Source organism: Populus alba, chromosome 18 (assembly GCF_005239225.2).
Source record: "Populus alba chromosome 18, ASM523922v2, whole genome shotgun sequence".
Classification (NCBI taxonomy): Eukaryota; Viridiplantae; Streptophyta; class Magnoliopsida; order Malpighiales; family Salicaceae; genus Populus; species Populus alba.
Window position 1 is genome coordinate 15,335,513 of NC_133301.1, and position 20,009 is coordinate 15,355,521.

The 20,009-nt window shown below is 35.5% G+C and overlaps 3 protein-coding genes across 8 annotated transcripts; 2 read left to right on the top strand and 1 right to left on the bottom strand.

The window, feature by feature from the left end:
* The first annotated feature begins 1,652 nt into the window (after positions 1-1,652).
* Positions 1,653-2,335, top strand: LOC118042645 (large ribosomal subunit protein uL11). Its single transcript, XM_035050352.2, has one exon. It carries the CDS (start codon positions 1,723-1,725, stop codon positions 2,218-2,220), a length of 498 nt encoding a protein of 165 aa, XP_034906243.1. The 5' UTR covers positions 1,653-1,722; the 3' UTR covers positions 2,221-2,335.
* A 6,790-nt stretch (positions 2,336-9,125) lies between these two features.
* Positions 9,126-13,713, top strand: LOC118042642 (methyl-CpG-binding domain-containing protein 2). 3 transcript variants are annotated; one of them, XR_012168577.1, is made up of 6 exons: positions 9,126-9,337; positions 10,519-11,136; positions 11,552-11,605; positions 11,751-11,902; positions 12,102-12,231; positions 13,090-13,228. XR_012168577.1 is itself a non-coding variant. In XM_035050351.2 (5 exons), exons 2-5 carry the CDS (start codon positions 10,538-10,540, stop codon positions 13,323-13,325), a joined length of 1,041 nt encoding a protein of 346 aa, XP_034906242.1. In that variant the 5' UTR covers positions 9,131-9,337; positions 10,519-10,537; the 3' UTR covers positions 13,326-13,713. The 3 variants fall into 3 exon arrangements, 2 of the variants coding, with proteins under 2 accessions (XP_034906242.1, XP_073262171.1); XM_035050351.2 differs by lacking the exon at positions 12,102-12,231 and having other exon boundaries at positions 9,131-9,337; positions 13,090-13,713; XM_073406070.1 differs by lacking the exons at positions 9,126-9,337; positions 12,102-12,231 and adding an exon at positions 9,362-10,014 and having other exon boundaries at positions 13,090-13,713.
* A 234-nt stretch (positions 13,714-13,947) lies between these two features.
* Positions 13,948-17,690, bottom strand: LOC118042641 (uncharacterized). Of its 4 annotated transcripts, none has more exons than XM_035050346.2 (6): positions 17,598-17,690; positions 17,413-17,490; positions 16,233-16,790; positions 14,561-15,925; positions 14,413-14,455; positions 13,948-14,314 (listed from the first exon to the last, which is right to left on the bottom strand). In XM_035050346.2, exons 1-4 carry the CDS (start codon positions 17,673-17,675, stop codon positions 14,903-14,905), a joined length of 1,737 nt encoding a protein of 578 aa, XP_034906237.1. In that variant the 5' UTR covers positions 17,676-17,690; the 3' UTR covers positions 13,948-14,314; positions 14,413-14,455; positions 14,561-14,902. The 4 variants fall into 4 exon arrangements, with proteins under 4 accessions (XP_034906237.1, XP_034906236.1, XP_034906235.1 ...); XM_035050345.2 differs by having other exon boundaries at positions 13,948-14,319; XM_035050344.2 differs by having other exon boundaries at positions 14,413-15,925.
* Positions 17,691-20,009: the final 2,319 nt, after the last annotated feature.

The following is a 20,009-nucleotide window of genomic DNA, read 5'->3' on the forward strand; positions in this document are numbered from 1 at the left end:
GAACATGTTATAGGTCTTAGGAAAGAGGTTGTATTCATTGTTATAAAACTTGGATCAAGGGTCAATAGGGATATAATTGAATTAGAGCAAGACCTGTCTAGTATAGATAATAAAAAAAAAACCAAGGAGGGATTGACTCGATCTAATTCAATCAAAAGGTCGAGTTAACTCATAATTTCAATTAAAAATTCATTGATTTTTTTTATCTTTTTAACTAATCAATTTACAATATGAAAGATCAATTCAAATTAATTATCTCCAACTACAACCAAAATCAAGTTTTTAAATTACAGTTTTAAAACATATTTTAATCAACTCTAGAACCTCATGAAAAAATATTATTTCTCCCACCTCCTCGATCCTCTACACTAAATCTACTTTCGAGGACCATTTTAACATAATAAAGTTTAGTGGCCATTTCAAATAAATCATCTAACAAAATGAATACATATTTGTTAAAAACCAAACACAACATACTGATATTTCCAAAAGAAATTATTTTTTTTATATCGTAAATGACTTCGTGAGAGATTTTAGATGATAACAGTTTATTTTTAAAATGTTTTTTATTTAAAAAATATTTTTTTAAAAAAATATTTTTTAATAAAAAAACAAGGGGAAATTCAATATTAACACTGAAGATGGCTGAAAAACGCGGTTTTGATAAAAATATTTTTTCATAAAAAAACAAGGGGAAATTCAATATTAAGAGTCTGTTTAGTATTGCGGTAGCTGTTGTGGTTGTGGTTTGAAAAAAAGTTGCTTTATAAAAAGTACTTTTAGTTGAGGTTGATTTGAAAAAATGAGTGTTTGGTTAAAACTGTGGTTGAAATTGAGGTTGAAGAAAAAGTAGTTTAATGTGTTTGGTTTAAAAAATGTTTTTCAAATTGAAGTTATAAAATAATTTTAAAAATATATATTAATATTGATGGTTTTAAATTTAAATATTGTAAAATTAATTACTTTTATTACATCATGAAAAAAATAATACTTTATATAAAATATTTTTTATTATTCTATTAAACTATTTATAATTTCATTACGTACAAAATTCATTCGATAAAAAACTACAAAATTGATATTATTGTGCAAGTGAATTTAATTCACTCTATACTAGTTTTTCAAGAAAAACTTTCTAGAAAAAAATATTGTTCACGTCGCGAACGAATTTAATTCTGCAAACTAGTTTTTTTTTTTTAAAATATAATACAATTAACACATTAAAAAAAAAACCCGCGGACAGTGCAAGTGAATTGCACTATTCCTTATTTTTTATTAGCCGCAGAGAACGAAAAGCATGTTTTCGTTGCTTTTTCATTTCAGCGTTTTAAACGCAAAATTCATGTGGATCCTATGTACAATAAATTACTTTTTTTTATTACCAAACGACTACAAACTGCGTTTTAAATAAAACGCAGCCGGAGCCGCGTAGACAAACGAACTCTCACCGAAGATGGCTGAAAACGCGGTTTTGATCCATCAGAATAATATAATTGCTGCATGTTCTACCCCTCACTCCGGACCACGTTCCCCTTTATCATACAGGGAATCAAATAAGGCTTGGTTAAAGTCCACGAAAGAAGCCCACCTTATTGGCGTAAAAAAGACATTTCACTCTCTTAAAACCCTAGCAGCCAATATATCTTATAATCCGTCTATTTCGTGAAACCCTTGCTCCCTTTCCCATTCCCTCAGTCAGCAAGCAGCAGCAGAGCAGCAAAAATGCCGCCGAAGTTTGACCCATCTCAGGTTGTCGACGTTTACGTGAGGGTAACCGGAGGCGAAGTTGGTGCAGCCAGTTCCCTCGCTCCCAAAATCGGACCTCTCGGTCTTTCTCCGAAGAAAATCGGAGAAGACATCGCCAAAGAAACTGCCAAGGACTGGAAGGGCCTCCGTGTCACCGTCAAGCTCACCGTCCAGAACCGTCAGGCCAAGGTCACCGTCGTGCCCTCAGCCGCAGCTTTGGTTATCAAGGCGTTGAAGGAGCCAGAGAGAGACAGGAAGAAGACAAAGAACATAAAGCATAATGGGAACATCTCTCTTGATGATGTTATTGAGATTGCTAAGGTTATGAGTGTGAGATCGATGGCGAAGGATCTGAGTGGTACAGTGAAGGAAATTTTGGGGACTTGTGTTTCTGTTGGGTGTACTGTTGATGGGAAAGATCCAAAAGATTTGCAGCAGGAGATTACTGATGGTGATGTTGAGATTTCTGAATGATTGAGAAATTGTTGCTCTTTTTTTGAAGTTTCTGAAAGATCCCGTTTTATGTTTTTGTTGTTATGGTATCTGGATGCTTAAGGATCTTTTTAAAGGTGATATACTACTTTTTTTATTGAGGGTATTTTTGCTTGTTGTCTGTCTTGCCTGTTCATTTGATGTTTTTTTTGTGTTTGTTTTGCTTTTTGTTGGATTCGATTATGTGGTTTGTGTTGTGACTGATGTATGATTCTGCTTGAGAAATTGTGTTTGTGCATAGGTAAAGATGGAAGTTTAGTGATGGAGAATTTATTTAAATTCATGTCTTGGGTAAAAATTTATTCTCTTTTTACGCTCTTCTTTGATCTCTTTTGATGAGTTTTGTTTGAGTTATAGGTTGATGTTGGATGGATGAAAGTAGGAATTTCATGCTTCATTTGTGGTTTTTTGTCGGTAGATAGAGACCCTAGCATTCCAACTTGTATTTTGCCATCTACATGAGTTTTGCAGATTGGTTTCTATCCTTCATTTTCCCAATGTTCCATTTGGAAAGGAGTATGTTTGTGGACGGGGCTTAGCGATAGACAAGAATAATTATAATGAATGCATGAGTTTCCTTGGAATTTTTTTAGCTGTTTTGCTTCACATGGAAAAGATTTCTGGAAGAATCGAAAACTTGTGTGACTGACAAAGCTAGTTCTCTCTGGAGTGTGAATTTTCTGTTGTATCCAGCTTTAGTTTTAGCATATAGTTTATGTCTGTAACATGTTTTAGATGCCTTGCCATGTAGCTTTACATATATTTTGATCATAATACTAATTGAGTTTGTTTCTTCCACGTCCATTTGAGTTTCTGTTCCATCATCTTTTGTGGTCTGTGCTTGTCTTATGCAGTCACACAATCCTCGTTTGAAATAGTATATATCAAGTGGTAGAAATGGAGGTTAATTTTTGTGCGATTAGATTGCAATACATTCTATGTAATTTGTGAGTGTGATCTCACTGATAGATTTTACTTTGATTACATGAAACAATGTTTCTTTTGTGATATGGCGGTTCTTGTTGATGAATGCAATGTTACAAGAGGTAGTTTACCGGCGAATTCAACTGATGTAAAATAGATCAAGAAAGAGGTGATGCCTAGCTGATTAAATTTCCTATGTAGATGCTGAGATTTCATTACCTGAGTAATAATGAAGAAACAACTGTTCTCGGTAGTGATTATCCAGCTACGCTTTTGTTTAGGGAAGGCCAGTTCTCTGCTGTGTAGATTTTCACCGTTTTATCCAGTTTGCTTCTACCTTTACAGTTTACATATATCATCAATTTTGTTGGATGCTTTACCATGGTACCTTTTCTGCTCGGTTTCCTGCCCCCGTTGCATAGTATTTGCCTGATAGATTTTATTATTCCTTGTACAGATACTTTATTTTCCTGTGTTGTCAGTTGACTCATATCTTGTTGATGCTCTGAATTTCTCAATTTTCGTACTGGTCATTAATAGACTGTTTTCTGTTGTATTGTCTGGTTCGAGGGAAGAGATTTTTGCTGGATTTGTGGTAGTGGATTCTTTTAGATTCAACAGATTTATGTTCAATGTGTAGAGTAACGGTCAGCAGCTTGATTCCCTTCCATTTCCTGCTCCCAACTAATGTTATTCAGGAAATTTTTTGAAGAATCGCTTAGCTTTTTACTGAGCCACCAACTTTCTGGCATCTTCCCTACCAACCACCAAAACCCATAGCATCCCCATGATTCTACATAGCTTTGAACTGACTAAGCTCATGTGTTGGGATTAAGTGGACTTCAAGGTTCTGACGTCCCTCACAAGGTAAATTATCGCCTCTTGGCCCGTGGATAAAAAATCACCCCTCCTTTTTTTTCCTTTTCTTACATTTTGAATGGCTAGTCATTCATTTCCATCTGCCATGAGATTAATCTTCGAGCCTTGAAGATAGAGATCAAGGAGGGTGACCGCATTTCTCTCCTACAGTATTTTTTTTGGAAAAGATGCATCATGAGAGACAGAATTTTTAGTTTCTCATGCTGGAAAAAAGGTTTAATCAACAGCTAATGAGCCCACCCTACCCAACAATATTGAGTTGTGAAGTCACTCTACCAGTAATTTGACGAAACAGGCAACAGAAAGGATGATATTGAGAGACCAGGAGCTCTGTCCTGACGAAAGTTTTGAATCCTCAAGTTTTTCCGAAGATGTGATGTGTTTTAGTGAAACCAAATATGAAACATCGTAAGCCATGCATGCATGTCTTTGTTGTTTCATGTCTAAGAAATTCTGCTAACAACCACACCGAGCATCGGCACAAAGAGCATATTTATTTTTGACAGAATCAACTTCTTAACTCGTATACCTTCAAATTCGACTCAGTTAGGTCTCAAGTTCTCTAGTTTCCGAGTGAATTCAGGGGTCCTGAGCAGATTTTACGAAAAGTTTCCAATTTAGAATTTTCAGATTTCGAGAAGCAAAGTGACAGACAACTGAGCAAAAGCAGTAACACGAAACACGTCACACAATAAAAACCCAGACATAAATATAAGGTTCTTTCAAGTTTTCTTTTCTTAAACCAGCCAAAAAAATGGCGTCTAGGGTTTCTCTAAAGACGAAAGGCAAGAGCAGCAGCGGCAAGGGAGCAAAAGGTGTGGAAGAGAAGTCAGCATCACAGTATGTCAAAGAATGGAGCACATGGACATTTAAGAAGGCGAAAGTAATCACACACTATGGATTCATTCCTATGATTGTCATCATTGGAATGAATTCTGAGCCTAAACCCCAGATTTATCAGCTCCTTAGTCCCTTCTGATTCGAGCCCAGACCGTGGTTTCTCTTGTTCTATGGTGGGTCTGTGCTTATTTGTCGAATCTGCTTCCTTTTGAGAAATGGGTTTTGTTAGGTTTCGTTAGATTTTACTGTTTTATGGGGTTTGTAGGTATGGATTGATTAGTATAAATGTTTTGAACTTTGCTATTCTGGCTTATGGATCGCTTAGTTATTAGTATGAATGTTAAAGTTCTAAGCTTTTATTAGTCAGTAATAAGTGAGTGATTTAGTGATAATCATGATTGCTTTTTTATGTTGTCATACTCTTCATTTATGCAGGTTTATTAACCTGGTTTTATGCTTTTTTTTTTTTTTTTATGGATTGATTGATATGTGGAATGGATCACTGTAGTTCTGCAAGGGGCTTAGGTATGGAACAGGAAATGGAATGAATTCTGGGTACAGGTGAGAGCAAAGGTCCTTTATTCTTATCTTGGTGTGTGGAAATGGGGATGCAAAGTGATAGATTTTATTTCTGAAGATTTCCAAAAGTTTTAGGAAGTTTAATAGTTTGACTGATAATGAGCTTGATTGTCAGCTGACAACAAAATGAATCCTGAAGTTTGATGTTTTAAGATAGTCATCATTCATTAGATATTTGGGAAGGAGAAAATGATCAAGATGAGATTCAGGACTTTATGGGGTTTTTTTTTCATAGTATGTGATTTTCAACTGCTGTTGTCAACTAAGGAATCCGTAATTAGCATGGAAAATTGTTTTGCGGAATTCATGATTTGCAGTGTTGAGGGCTGAAAAAGATTTCCGCCTCTACCAAGCAGTAATTCATAGTTTAGTTTTGGTGAGAGTATTTCAAACATATGGCAATTCTGTGCTATTATTCCCTTAGGTCATGAATGATGAATTCGCTGATTATTTCATACATATGGAAGCTTCACGGATATTTTCCACTTTTCACCTCAACTACACTTAGCAATAGGAGGATAATCAAGATCTGCTTGATTGATGCGTGCGCGCACACACATATATGCATTCTCTCATATGCATTAGGGATTTTGTGTTGCAATTGGTTTTTTTAACTCTCTGCAAGATGACAAGGGCATCTTAATTGTGCGGGAATTGAAGAGATTGTTATCTTATTGCCGAGAGTGCATGTTTGTTTTAGCTTTGTTTGCCTGTTTGGTTGGCAACATCTCGAAGAATCGAAAGACAATAAAATGATATCTTCACCTTCATTTTGAGCCATCCAGCAATCTGTTATGTCAGTGCAGTTTTCTAGTCCTGAAACTCATTCATGCTGTCAGATAATAGCAGGGTTTTTTTGCGTGTATGAGCGGGTATAAGCATTGAAATTTTGTATCTGTATTTATAGCCTTTTTTTCTTGACAATTGGTATAAAGGAAAATGATGTTTTGGTCTTGCATATGAAATGCGTTTTTAAAGCTTTATTTATCGGCTGTATCAATATTTTGGATGGACATTTCCCTCAATTATTATCTATTTAATCTTTCCAGGCTGCTGGTTTCTGAGTGAACTTTGCATATCCCACAATGTTTGCATATGCAGTGAAAGCAAAACTAAGTCAATAGTTCAGGCTTGATGATATTTGCAGTTACGATTTCAAGAGGAATGAATTGAATTAACCAAACTCTTTAGGATTCTGTCTCCTTTCCTTTTCTCTTGCTAGGATCATTTCAGGCAAGTGTATGATTCAATCTTGCATGTTTGCTATTGACTTGGTCTCTAGGGAATGTAAAATAGATTTGTCCAAATTGTTCGCATGGAGTGCTGAGGTTGATAGTTTAAAGTTCCAGAAAGAATACTGGAGTCATCAGATATGTCCTTATTGAATGTCATCTTTCCATCAGATTTAGCTATTGTTTTGTTTCACCTCTGTTGTGCTCTCTCCAGGCTTTGCTTCTATCCCCTTCCAAGTACACGATTGCTTTCAGGATGGTTGTTTTGGTTCACTCATGGTGATTTTCGTACCGAATTTGCGGCCGAACAGATGAACTTGTTTACGCATTTTGCAGCTATCAGTATCAGGCTTTCAGCTGTTGATGCAATTGTATAGTAGCATGATTATCATATCAGTCTACATTTTTGTTGATTAGAACAAGTTGTTAATGTTAGTAGCAAGGATTCACAAGGCATCATCCACCCCCCTAACATGCAGGCTGGATGTTCTGTTTCCTGCATGATCTTGACCCTAGTTGTAAGACAAATGGCTTCGAGGGTCACCCTGCAAATCTGCAAACTTGGAGCCTCGACCAGGTCGGGTTAGTGAAAAACCTAACCTAGAATCTAAAAAAAGTCTTTTTAAGGAGTTTTTATTTTTTAAAAAAATTCAATTATCATTTCTTTTTTAATTAGATTTATTGTTGCAAATATCTTTTTCAATATTCAAATTCTAAATGATAACATAAAAATAAATCTAATTTTCACGTGAGGACAAGGGATTCATACTAGAAATCACATAGAAACCATATATTTTGGCCTCAATTCTTTGTAAACTCAGCCATCCATTTATGGTTTTGTCTCATGTTGAAATCTTATTTTTGTGAAGCCTATATTTTAAAATACATCATATTGCATGCAGGCTTCGTTGAAAATCTTAATAATTGTAGTTTTCTATATTATAATATATGAGGAAGGCGGCCGATCTGGTAGCTCAAAATCCTTTGAATCTGTGGGTGGAAAAAAAATAAAATAAAATAGAAATGGTGTCAAAGCAATGAATACATGTGCCTGCGTGCAAAGTTTGACCATAGGGTTTGGATACTTAGTTGTTAAATTCTACTAGGCCTTACGAATTGATTTATAAAATTCATAACTCAGGATATAACTTATGTATGTTAGGGTTTTAGTTGAACTACCTGAGCTTTTAATAATTTTATTGATTAATTTAAACTCGATTTAATCATATTAAATTAATATTAATATTTTAAAAAATTAAAAAATATCATTTTAGTAAAAAAAAATAACTCAAATATGTTTTGGAGTTTATCAGGTTTATTTAACAACTAATTTATACAATTTTAACTCAATCAATTCTATAATAATACCTTAAAAAACATACTTAATTACTAAAACAAACACCCTTAAGTTTTTGTAAGATAAAAAAGATTGGTTAATAATTTTTTTAACAAGGAACAATTTAATATTTATATAAATTTCATTATGCAAGCCAGCAGCATAGGCACAATAACCAAGTTATTAAAGAACGCTAGAGAACAAAGAATACTTGATAATTTTCAAAAAAAAGGACCAAATCATTTATTTCTTAAAATTCAAGCTAAGTTTTTTTTTATATATATATTATATATAAAAGAAAACTCTATAAATGATATTATTTTAATTTTATTTAAAATAATATAATTTTATAAAAAAATATTTTCACAAATTTAAAATATGATAAATCATCACGTTAACCTGTTATAACAAACTGAATTAAATATGTATAACAAGCCTAAATTTTAACTATAATTAAAAGTGAAATGACAACATATTATCCTACATATTAAAAAAAAACAAACAAGATTTTTTTATTACTATTCATATGAAAAGAGTCCCATAAACAAAAAATTTTTTTTTTTAATCTTGTTATTTCTTTTTTATTTTAACCTTAAATCTTTTTAATGATTTTTTGAGATATATTTGGAATAACCAGGTCAGTTAGATCATATTAAAATATAAGTTAAATAAAAAATTAAGTTAATAGTTTTTTTTATTATTTTTTATCAATTTTATCTTTTAATTTTTTTTTGGTCAATTGATTTACTTTTGGATTTATAAATTTAGCTTTATTATATTAGAATAATCCTTATATTGTTTAATTTTAAATTTAAGTTAGGTAAGGAATTGGGTAAGAAAGTTTTTTATGTTAATTTTTTTTTTTAATTTTATTATTATAATTTTTTTTATTGATAGGTTGTTTTTAAAATTGATCAAATTGATTAAGTAATATCAAGATAACTCTTATATAATTTAATTTTAAAATTAAATTAAAAAAAATCAGATAAAAAATCTTAAAATTAGCCTACTAGATTGAAAAAGTAATTTTTCTTATGGGCTCATATCATACTTTAAACATCCTTAAAAACATTACCTTTAGCGAATGGTTCATTTATTCATAAAAGCAAAAGCGAAAGCAAAAATAAATAAATAAAAACGGTCTCCTATCTATCCTAGCAAGGAAGAAGAGACCAAAGCAGAGAGATTGTACCCTGCGAAAACACAGAAACAGAACAGCACTCCCACTTCTCTATCACACATTCTTGACCGTACGATCCAGTCAACTTTCATACAACCAACGGCTCTGATCACATCACCTTCACCAACTGTAAGTTTGATTCTTTTTCTATGTTTCTCTTCCAGGTTGTGATTTATCTTTCTGGGTTTTGGATCTTTTTCTTTGTCAATCAGACCAGCTCCTGTTGTTTTAATGTTTGTTTGGCTTGTCGGGTTGTCTTGGAAAACTTGTTGGGTTACTGAGAAAGAGAAAAACTTGGAACTTGAGCTGGCATTTTTGGAGTGTTTGTGCTTCTCTTTTGTGTTTGTTTGTTTGCCTTTTGGGGAAGTGTGATTTGTCTGTGTCTATTTAAGTTTTTTGAGTCTCAGTATTATTTTGTACTAATGACTTTCCTTTTTGTTGGTTTTTTTCCTTATGCTCAAAATGGATACTTTTCAATATCTTTTTTTATCTTAGATCCTACCAATCTAGTCAAATATATAAACTTAAGCATACCTTTTTTTGTGGGGGACTAGAAGAGTTGATATATTGTCAAGTCTGGTTGGATAATAACATAGTAGAGAAGGGTTTTAAGTTTTGTTTATTTTTTAGCAACGTGCAACATTGAGTTCTACCATAGGAAAAATCTAGTGGTCGTTTTTTTTTTCCTTTTAATAATTTTGTTATAAGTATAGAGTCTGTTACACTAGATTGATATGATTGAGGTATTTTCTTTGTGCATGTTATGGGAGGATTTTCTGTGTTCATATTTTAAAGAGCAGATATAGGTTAGTTGGTGATCCATGTTATATTTATTTATAGTGATTTGCCATTTGAGGATTTGTTTTTTCATAACATGTTGTAATGGTACGTTTTGTACTGTATTTTGCCTGTTATGCAAGCGATGCATAGTTTAGTGGAATCTTAATGTGTCAACGGGGGAAGGAAAGAACCTGCCAATGAAAAGGGAAAAATTACCTAAACTACAGAAAAGCGGCGGTTAGCTCTAAATGATGAACATTTCAGTAACTAAATGTTGATAAATAACTTGTTTTTCCATTGTCTTTCAAAAGAATTTGTAAGCCTTGGTTCTTTATCTTTGTTCTGTTTCTTGACTTGTATTTACAAGGATGTCTCGTCCTCCTTTTATGGACTTTTTTTCCCCTTATATCAGGATAAATTGCCTTTTCTTTTTTCCTATGAAAGAGGAGGTTTTTCTTTTCTTTTTTCGAAAAGATCAAATATTCACTGATGGAGAAGTTTTATGATCTAGCCTTATGACTGTCTGTTAGGTGGTTGAGGCATAATCAGATGCAGTCCCATCCTGGAGAAACTTTCCATGTGTTAAAAAAGGAAGGAGATGACTGCACTGGTTCACGTTACACAGGTCATTTGAATAGCTCCCTTCAGGAACCAATTGAAGTTTCTTCTTCCTCGAATGAGGGTAACTCTGATGATACATGGGATATAAATGACCAATCAATTGAAGATTCCTCTAAACAGTTGGTTCTTTATGACCCTTTGGCTAATGATGCTGGTGAAATTGAACCTGTCCCTCAACCGATCCTGTCCCACCATCCATTTAGAAAATACTCAGACCTGAATGTGCCTTCTAGAGTTTTGCCATCTGTAGGAGCTTTTACTGTGCAATGTGCCAAATGTTTCAAGTGGAGGCTCATCCCAACAAAACAGAAGTATGAAGAATTACGTGAACATATTCTGGAAGAGCCTTTTTTTTGTGAAACTGCTCGTGAGTGGCGGCCTGATATATCATGTGATGATCCAACAGACATTGATCAAGATGGGAGTAGGCTGTGGGCAATTGATAAACCTAATATTGCTCAGCCCCCTCCCGGGTGGCAAAGGTTGCTGAGAATCAGGGGCGAAGGAAGTACCAAATTTGCAGATGTGTACGTGTACCATTTTATTTGAAACACATAGTTTGTTCTATACTATAATCTAATTTCACACAGTATGGTTTCCATTTATGGAAACCTATCAAGAACCTTAAAGCCTTCCATGTCTCTAAGAGCACAAGCAACTCTGCGTCAACTGTAGTTGAGTATTATGTAGAATATTCTTTTAATGGTTCAAGTCTTAATTGATGATGATGACTAATTGTGTAATGTCATTTGGCTACACTATTATGACCGCGCTCTCCCTCTTTCTATCAGTTGAAAATGTAGATTTATTCACTTCGCACTGTCCTCTTAATCAGTTTTCCCATTTTTTAATATTCACATGTCTGCATCGAGATCTATAGGAAACTTCTACCATCATGATTTCTTCATTATATAACATTTTGTTTCCCTTTCTAATTTTCAGGTACTATCAAGCACCATCAGGCAAGAGACTTCGCTCAATGGTGGAAATCCAAAAGTATGTTGACTCCTCTTGCTTGAATACTCCTATATTGCAATGGCTCGGACCCCTTGTTTATCACACTTGAGCTAATCTCTATGTATAATGCTAGATAATCTTTTGTTGATCTTTGTTTTAGGTGTTAAATCTCTTGATTTTGCAGGTACTTAATTGAACATCCAGAGTATATGAGAGATGGCTTAACTCTCGCACAGTTTTCATTTCAAATACCAAAGCCTCTGCAGGAAAACTATGTGAGAAAAAAGCGTCCTCGTTTATCAGCCTCATGTGATGATGCTAGACCTCTTGAACCTGGTGAGGGCATGCAGATAAAATGATTAGCTTTTTACTTGTTAACATGAAGTGAAGGGAATTCTTGGTGAACTGGCTCAGTTTTCTAACTCAGTGATGCAAACTTCCATCAATTTTAACTTTCGACACAGCCATAAATCTGGAGGAATGAAGTTCTGTATTCCGACTCGACTAACTTTTGTCTTCTCACTTCTCACCTTAGGGTATGCATGACCAAAGCATCTGAAGCAATTTAAATGAAATTTGCCCCTTTTCATTTAGTTCTCTAAAGTTGCCACACGTTTTCTGGAGGATTGCAAAAGTTGCACAGTTTGAAGTTTCTAATCCCCTTGGTGAGGATGTTGTATTTTTTATTTTTTTCAATGTAATTTTTTTCCCACTTCTACATGAAACATATATAAAGTTATTTAATTATGTGAGGGCCAGACCATACTGCTACCAGTATACTTTTGCATTCCAAAGAGGCCTCAAGCACCATTCTCTTCTTACCTTTTCAATGGATTCTAGAATCTGGGCCTGTCTTCAAAGAACAGCAAAGCTGATTACACCGTTTTTTGAGTTTTTTTTTTCTTGTGAGGTGAAAACTGAAACTGATCTGTCTAATATATGTACCATGTGTGAATTCCTTACATTAATGCAGTGCACTCTTGCTGCTCCGTGTAAGGAGGGGAGTATATTTTGTGGTCAATCCATGAAACCCAACACTATTCAGGTCGGATTGATTCTGTATTTAGATCATCTGGGTCTATGTGGTTCTGGAACGTGGGAGCTGTCTCAATGGAATTGGTAATGGGATGAGGCATTGGATAAACCAATCTAACCTATGCATATAAATTGTTATGTGTGTTGAGAAACTCTTACCACTTGTTTCTTTAGGTGGAGTCCTTATCATGAATTAATGAGTATTTAGTGTTTTTTATTTAATTTCCTCATGTCCATGGTTTTAGACTACCTGGAAAGAATTCTTCATGGAGTGGGTTGGTTATAACTTTCGATTGATTAATGGGTGTTCCTGGGGAGAATTATATGAGAATCTGTTGCACGACTGGATTAACCTCGTGGTCAGACTGCTGGCTTAACCTGCTTGGGACTTTGTACTGAATTCAAGATAGCATTCCTGAAGGCATCTTCTGCTGCATAAAGAATTCATGTGAAAACCTACTAATGACATATCCTTGTTTTTGCTGCAGCAAATCCCCTTACATGGGTTGGTCCAGGTGATTGTACAGAACTCCAGCTTGGCCCGCCAGCAATCCTACCTCCACCCTTGATTCAGTCCTCTGCTTATCTTCCTCTCGACTGGCCAGTAAAGAAGAAAGCAAGGACACCATCGAAACAGAGTCACAGGACTAATCTAATGTGTAATCTGGATGAACCGAAAGTTGAAGAGCCTGATCAATCTAGAAATAGTGATTGTGATTTGTGAGGCTCGCTCCTGATCCTTTTGGATGACTCAATGTCACAGTTTGTGTCTTGCTTCCATGTTTTTCCATGCAATGCTATTTGTTTTTTACCACTAGGTTCTGATGAACCTTCACACAAAAAAAGTGGTAAAATGGGCGGGGGAGGATGCATGGTTAGTCACTTAGTTGGAATGTATCTTTGTTATGGGATGCCAAAAAATCATAATGAAGGAAATCTAAATGCTTGGTTCTTTTTATATCCTGGACCAGCCAATGTTTACTTTTTTGTTTTTTTGTTCATGTCAGAATTTCTGGGCTTGTTTCACCCTAGATTGAGTACTGGGGCATAGAAATTAGAATCACATGCACCTGACTGCAGATTTTTCAATTTGACTCGGGTTATTGTTTTTATCTCCATTTCTACCTTCTTGGTATGCTTTTGCACAAATAGAACTTGGAAGGGGATAAAGGGTAAGTTGTCAAGAAATGAAGACGCACCGGATCATGGACTGCCCCTATAATATAGGGCTAGTGAACTGAGCCATGATCCTTGTGTTGTTGCCATGGTTATATTTGAATTGGGATTGGAATTGAGAGTGGAAGACAGGAAAGGTAAGGAGTAGGGCATAAATGGGGACAAAACTGTTCAGAAAAAAAAGGAGGTGTATTACAAGTGATCGATTCATGATCTTCAGATTATATCAACAAAGAAATCATGTAATATGCAGGGATGATCATACCTAATTATGATTAGAACTCAATTAAAGAGTGATTAAAATTATACAAGAACCACAATATTCATAACATTAATCATATCTATCTGGCAGGTTGCTAGCACCTCTACTTCTCTCGTTTGCTATGCCTCCTCTCTGCTCACTGCATTTTGCTTTATATTTGGGCTCCAAAAAAGTGATTCTTCCATATCAATACCGGCAGCAGCATTATTCTGGTAGGGGGGAGGGAAGGCGGGGCGGTGGGGGCACATCATATAATATTGACATGCTCCATGTTCCTACACTAATGCCACAAGTATCAAGTCAATGCCCAAAATTACAACAAATAATAAAACGAACTTGTTGACAGATACAAATGAAGAAAGATGCAACGAACCCTGCATTTAGAAGCCATTGCCATCTAAAGTTGAATTCTACCCCTGTCATTAGCCATCACATGCATGTTAAAGGGAAGATATGGAAGTTGAAAATGGTTGAAGCTGTTATTTTGAATGGTTCATTAGTCTAGGGTCTGCCAAACACACCTTCAAGCAATTGGAGCAGAAATCTGATAGAGAAAAGAGCCTAGCATAGTAAAGATTTCATCAATGTTCACAGATGACAAGCTTTGGTGTCTCCTACTTAAGGATGAACTTGTGGCACAAGCGCAAAAGGTTTCTTGTTCACGTAGACAGCTCTTAGAGAGCAACCAACAGTCTTTAACCATCTTAGCGAAGCACAAACAGCTATTCTTATCAGACCCCTATGACCTGAATTTGAAGTTCCAATCTCTTGACACCACAGGAAAGTAATTTCTTCTCTTGTCAATTGCCTTCAACAGGGGAAACAAGAAATCAACAGAGCTGTTGACTTAGCTCCGTCTTTTGTCACACATCACAGATAACTATGGAAGAGAGATGAGAATCGGAAGCTCCAGTAACAACAGCACCTTTCCTTCTAACATCCAGCAGATAATTCAAAGCCCTTTCTGTAATAATCTCACCAGGAATCATTACAGGGATCCCTGGTGGGTATGGACATATAAGCTCACCACAGACCTTGCCAAGGCTCTCTCTGATACTCACTCTCCTTTTATTTGCAAAAAAGGCATCTCTTGGATTCAAACTGATACAAATATCATTGAAGGGTGCATGCTCTCTGCTCTCCACCCTCTTTTCCTTGGTTTTGTAATGTGAGGAAGATGTTGGTAGTTTCTTTAATCCTGATACTAACCTTTGATTATGTTCCCTGCATGTTCCAAGGTTTATTGCAAATGTAATAGATTGGGTCCCAACAAGCTCAGAGATGACTCCATGGTCTCTATCTAAAATATCATCTGCTTCATAGCCAGATAAACCAAGTGACCAAAAACCAAGAGTGAGGCGCAAGGGATCAATGGCAGGAAATTCATTGAAGCTCGCCAAGTCAAGCAAGCTAATACCAGGAATCTTTTTAATGAGAGTGCTTGCTTCAATTGCCAACTCCAAAGCTTTGTTGAAAACTGTTCCTGGGTTTTCACCAAGTTGAGCTCTAGCAGCATCTAATGATGCTAAAAGCAGATAACTGGGGCTTGTGCTTTGAAGGGTTTGAAGGCACCGACAGATTCTATCTCTGTCTACAATATTCCCAGACATGTGCAACATTGATGACTGTGTAAGGGAACACAGAACTTTGTGAGTAGATTGTACCACCACATCAGCACCCTGCTTAAGAGCTGAATGAGGCATCTGGGGATGAAATCCTAGGTGTGCTCCATGAGCCTCGTCAACAATCACAGGAATTCCATAAGCATGACAAAGTTGGGAAATCTCACTCAAGTTGCTGCATATACCATGATAAGTAGGTGATGTGATAAAAACTGCAGCTGGTTTTTTACCTTCCATCTCCAACTCTTTGATAGCTTTCCCCACCTATAATATGATCCATCGTAAAGATATTATTGGCATGCCATCAGTACAATAAAATTAAAAAAACCAAAGGGTCTTATTTAATTAAAACTGAAAGGAATGGTTGGCATCTTTATCTTTCCCCGTAAATGTTGAAAGGCTCTAATGCGATGACTGTAAATATACATTTCTTGTTCATACTAAAAAATATGAATGCAAACGTTTTACCATTGTAAGTAACAAAACAATTTTAGAAGGTAGGTAGCAACATGTCTTCAGCCAGCCAGGCATCAATCCCCAATGCTCCAACCAATAATATTAATAGACTCACCTGTGACGGAGTAACACCACCAGCAATATCCCATTTACAATCATACACTGGCATTATGTACTTCGGTATTGCTCCAGATAATACCATAGCAGATATGGCTGATATGTGTGAATTGCGAGGGAGAACAATGTGTTCTCCAGGTGAACAAGTTGCCATTATTGCAGCTTGGATTCCACAAGTGGTACCTCCAACAAGAAACCATGTTTCTGAAGATCCAAATAGTTTGGCAGCTTGCATTTGTGCCTCTAAAATGGGCCCCTCTGGTGAAAAGAGGTTGTCAAGCTCTGGAAGCTCAGGTAAATCATGAATAAATGGTCGAAACCCAATAAGCTGTGTTAATGAAGACGGTGCAGCACGCCCTCTATTATGCCCAGGGAAGTGAAAGCTGGCTGCATTTTTTTCAGCTGAAGCTTTCAAAGCACCAACCAATGGAGGAAGGCTGTCTTGCTGACTTATACGAGATCTGGAAATAAGGGATTTATCCTCGGTGACTGACCTGTTTTTCTCTCCTCTGTTTTCTCTATCTCGTTTCTTTTTTGGCTCCAGGGTGCTTCTTTCCTGTAAAGTACATAATCATGGACATCTCAGCACCTCAACATAATTTAAGAAATGGAGCAGCTTCCCATACACAAATAACAAAGAAAAATCCGCTTATCAAATAAACAACAATCCTAAAACCAACATTTAGGGCAAATAGTTTGACTATAAGCACGCATGCATGAGTAATCCATTCATTTCCTAACCATGAAAACGGTGGAAGCCCAGATTATATCATTCAGCAATAAGTTCCTTCAATAATAGATGGAAGGAATTGTGGGGAGAATTAAATAAAACCCAATCGATTTACATCTTGCAAAACCATGATTCCCATCTTCATTTTTCAACATAAAGCAACAATTTTGTCCACATAGATTCATCCTCCATCATATTCAACCGGGTAAAAACCTGTTTCAAACCTTAAAAGAAGCCTGTACCCCTTAAAAATCCATACCAACATAGAAAAGTAGTAAAAAAAACTCCCACAAATTATAATCCTCCCTCCCTGAAACCTAACCTTAAACCTTTGACAATAACAATAATAACCCAAAATCAAGTCCCACTAAAGTTATCAAAGCAAAACAAGACAATGAAGAATAGACCAAAATGTGCAGAGTTAAGTGTTTACAGATAAGATAATCACCTGACAAGTGCAACAAGTGCTTGTTCTTGGTCTCAAAGATACAGAAGTCCATTTCTTGGCAAAACCCAACTGAAGACTCTGTAACGTCAGAGAAACAAAACAAACAGTAACAAACTAAACTGCCCACATTTAGGTATGAAGAAGTAAACATGGTACAGACAGATAAAGAGGGAGTTGCAACTTACATGGTTCAGAAGAGTGGAGCAAGACATTCCTCTTTTGGTCTCGTCTTTTTGCTTGGTGGGCAGTGAGGATAATGTCATATACTCTAGGAGACCACTTTTTCTCTGAAAGATTTAAGCCCATTTTGACCATTGGCCCAATGAATAGTCCATATTATGACAAAATTAATAGTATTTTAAAAGGCGACATGCGATGCAATTTCTTTTATGCAAAATTAGTAGAAATTACAAATGCTTACTCTATAAAAGAGATGCATGAAGAAACAAGAAAGAATTTTTTTTTTTTTTTTTTGTAGGTTCAGTGAAAATATTCTTATAACTTTTATGGTACAGATAAGATTTTTCTTTTTCATTATTTATCTCTCTTCTTAAAGTAAATCGTAGAGTAGATATACAAAGGATGCTTCTTTTATTAAAAAAAAAAAATTTTTTAAAATTAATTAAAATCAATTATTTTATTTTAATATATTAAATATGAACTAGTATTGATATTAATTAAATTATTTAGTTGGTCAGTTTACTAAAACAACCATGAAATGTTTTATTATTGCTTCTTTTTTGCATGTGCTTTCGTATAAATAATTCATTTATTAAGGGATTTGTTTGTTTGTTTTTTTAAATAAGAAAATTATTTAATTTAATTTATGTCATTAATGATAATTTTAATTAAGTGATTTTACTAATATCACAAAATAGTACGTTATTCTAAATAATTTGAAATGTTTAATCTCGCTGCAGAATACGACACCGCATAATAGTTTATTCCAAGTAGTTTGATAAATTTAAATCTCATATAATAGCACACTGGTGGCGGCTTTGAAACACTCAGATGATAAAACACACTGTAGACGAACAGCAAGTGCAGCAGGGACGAACAGGTTCTAAAGAGCAGCAGCAGCAGCAGAATAATCTGTAGCAAGACAACATCGTAAGAAAAAATATGCAAACTGAAGAAGAACCAATCAGATGACAGAAAATCTAATGAAATAATCAGTAAAAGAACAGAAGCAAGAAGCAGAACCACGGGATAGACTGCAGAAGCTAGAAACCAGAAAATCTTCAACCCGAAGAACCCAACCAGCCTGACATAACAGAATTCAACAATAACCACTTAGAAATTCAAGAAAAGCAACCAGCAGGCATGAAAGAACCTTCAAGGTATAAGAACAGTCTGAAACATAACATCATTAATTGGCAGGCAAATAGGCAATCAATCACAGAAAGAACACAACATCAAAATACTAGCCGATAAACAAGAACAGACAAAAAACCAGGAAATAATCCATAAGGTGAAGAAATTAAAGAAGGTAGCAGAACCCGAATAACCTCAGTAAATGACAACTATAACCAGACAATGAATTCTTCTACTCGATGCACTCATTGCTTAACAAGATGATCAACAAATTAAACAATAAGCTTTTGGGAGAGTATGAACAAAATGGAAGTTGGAAACTGGCCAAACTATAAGTCTGGTCAAACTCTCAACACAAAAAAAAAAAAAACGAAGCTCGAACTTAACGGAATCGGAAGCCGGGGACAAAGATGCCATTAGAAGCTGAGACTTCAAGAGCTTTTCAGCAACAATGCAAACCATGTACAATTGAGTTGGCCAACATGTTGAGGAGCAATGCCCGAATGGCGACTTTCTTGATGAACTTACCCATTAAGTTCGAAAGGAATTGTAGAAGTTTGAAGATGGTCTGGTCCTGAGGGGCGAATACCTTGATGAGTGATATCAACGTATCTAGTTTCAACCAACTTGGCCGATCATGGAAATAACCAGGCATGCCAGGAGGCGGTAGTCTCCTTGAATGAGCCCTGAGAGCGCACCTAATGAACTAAGCATTTTATTATGATCCGGCAGTTGGAAGAATTACTTTGAAGATAAGCAACAGTGCCGCCGGCGCCTTTTTCTGGAGGAAAAGTTGTCCCAAGTTGTATTAACCATGAGAGTGAACGTATGACGCCTTCTTACTGCTTTCTTTTTGTTGACGTTCCTGCGAAGGAAATCAGTCATCTTCAACGGATTGAAGTTGATCCTATGAAAAGGGTTTTGGTGAAGCTAGACGTTTCACTAGCGGTGTTGTCGACGGTTGAAGCCAGTGAATCGGATCACGGAAGTGAAGCAGAATTTGAAGGGTTAGGAAGAAGTAAAGGCTTTAAAAATAAGCTTAAACTATTTCTGACAATTGTTACAGATTAGTAAAGCGATCCTTTTAGACTAGGAAAGCTGGTGGTGTGAAAAGACATTACCGAAGAAGGAGATCGGTTAGGTTTTTCCATACGTAGTATATTCGAGCAATCCTTAAAAAAGAAGAAAATCCTGATAAGGTAAAGACAGCTAGCTGGTCTCCCTCTCGTGCCAATCAATAAAGACCAGTTTTCAGATGCACCATTTGCTGACCATAAACAAAT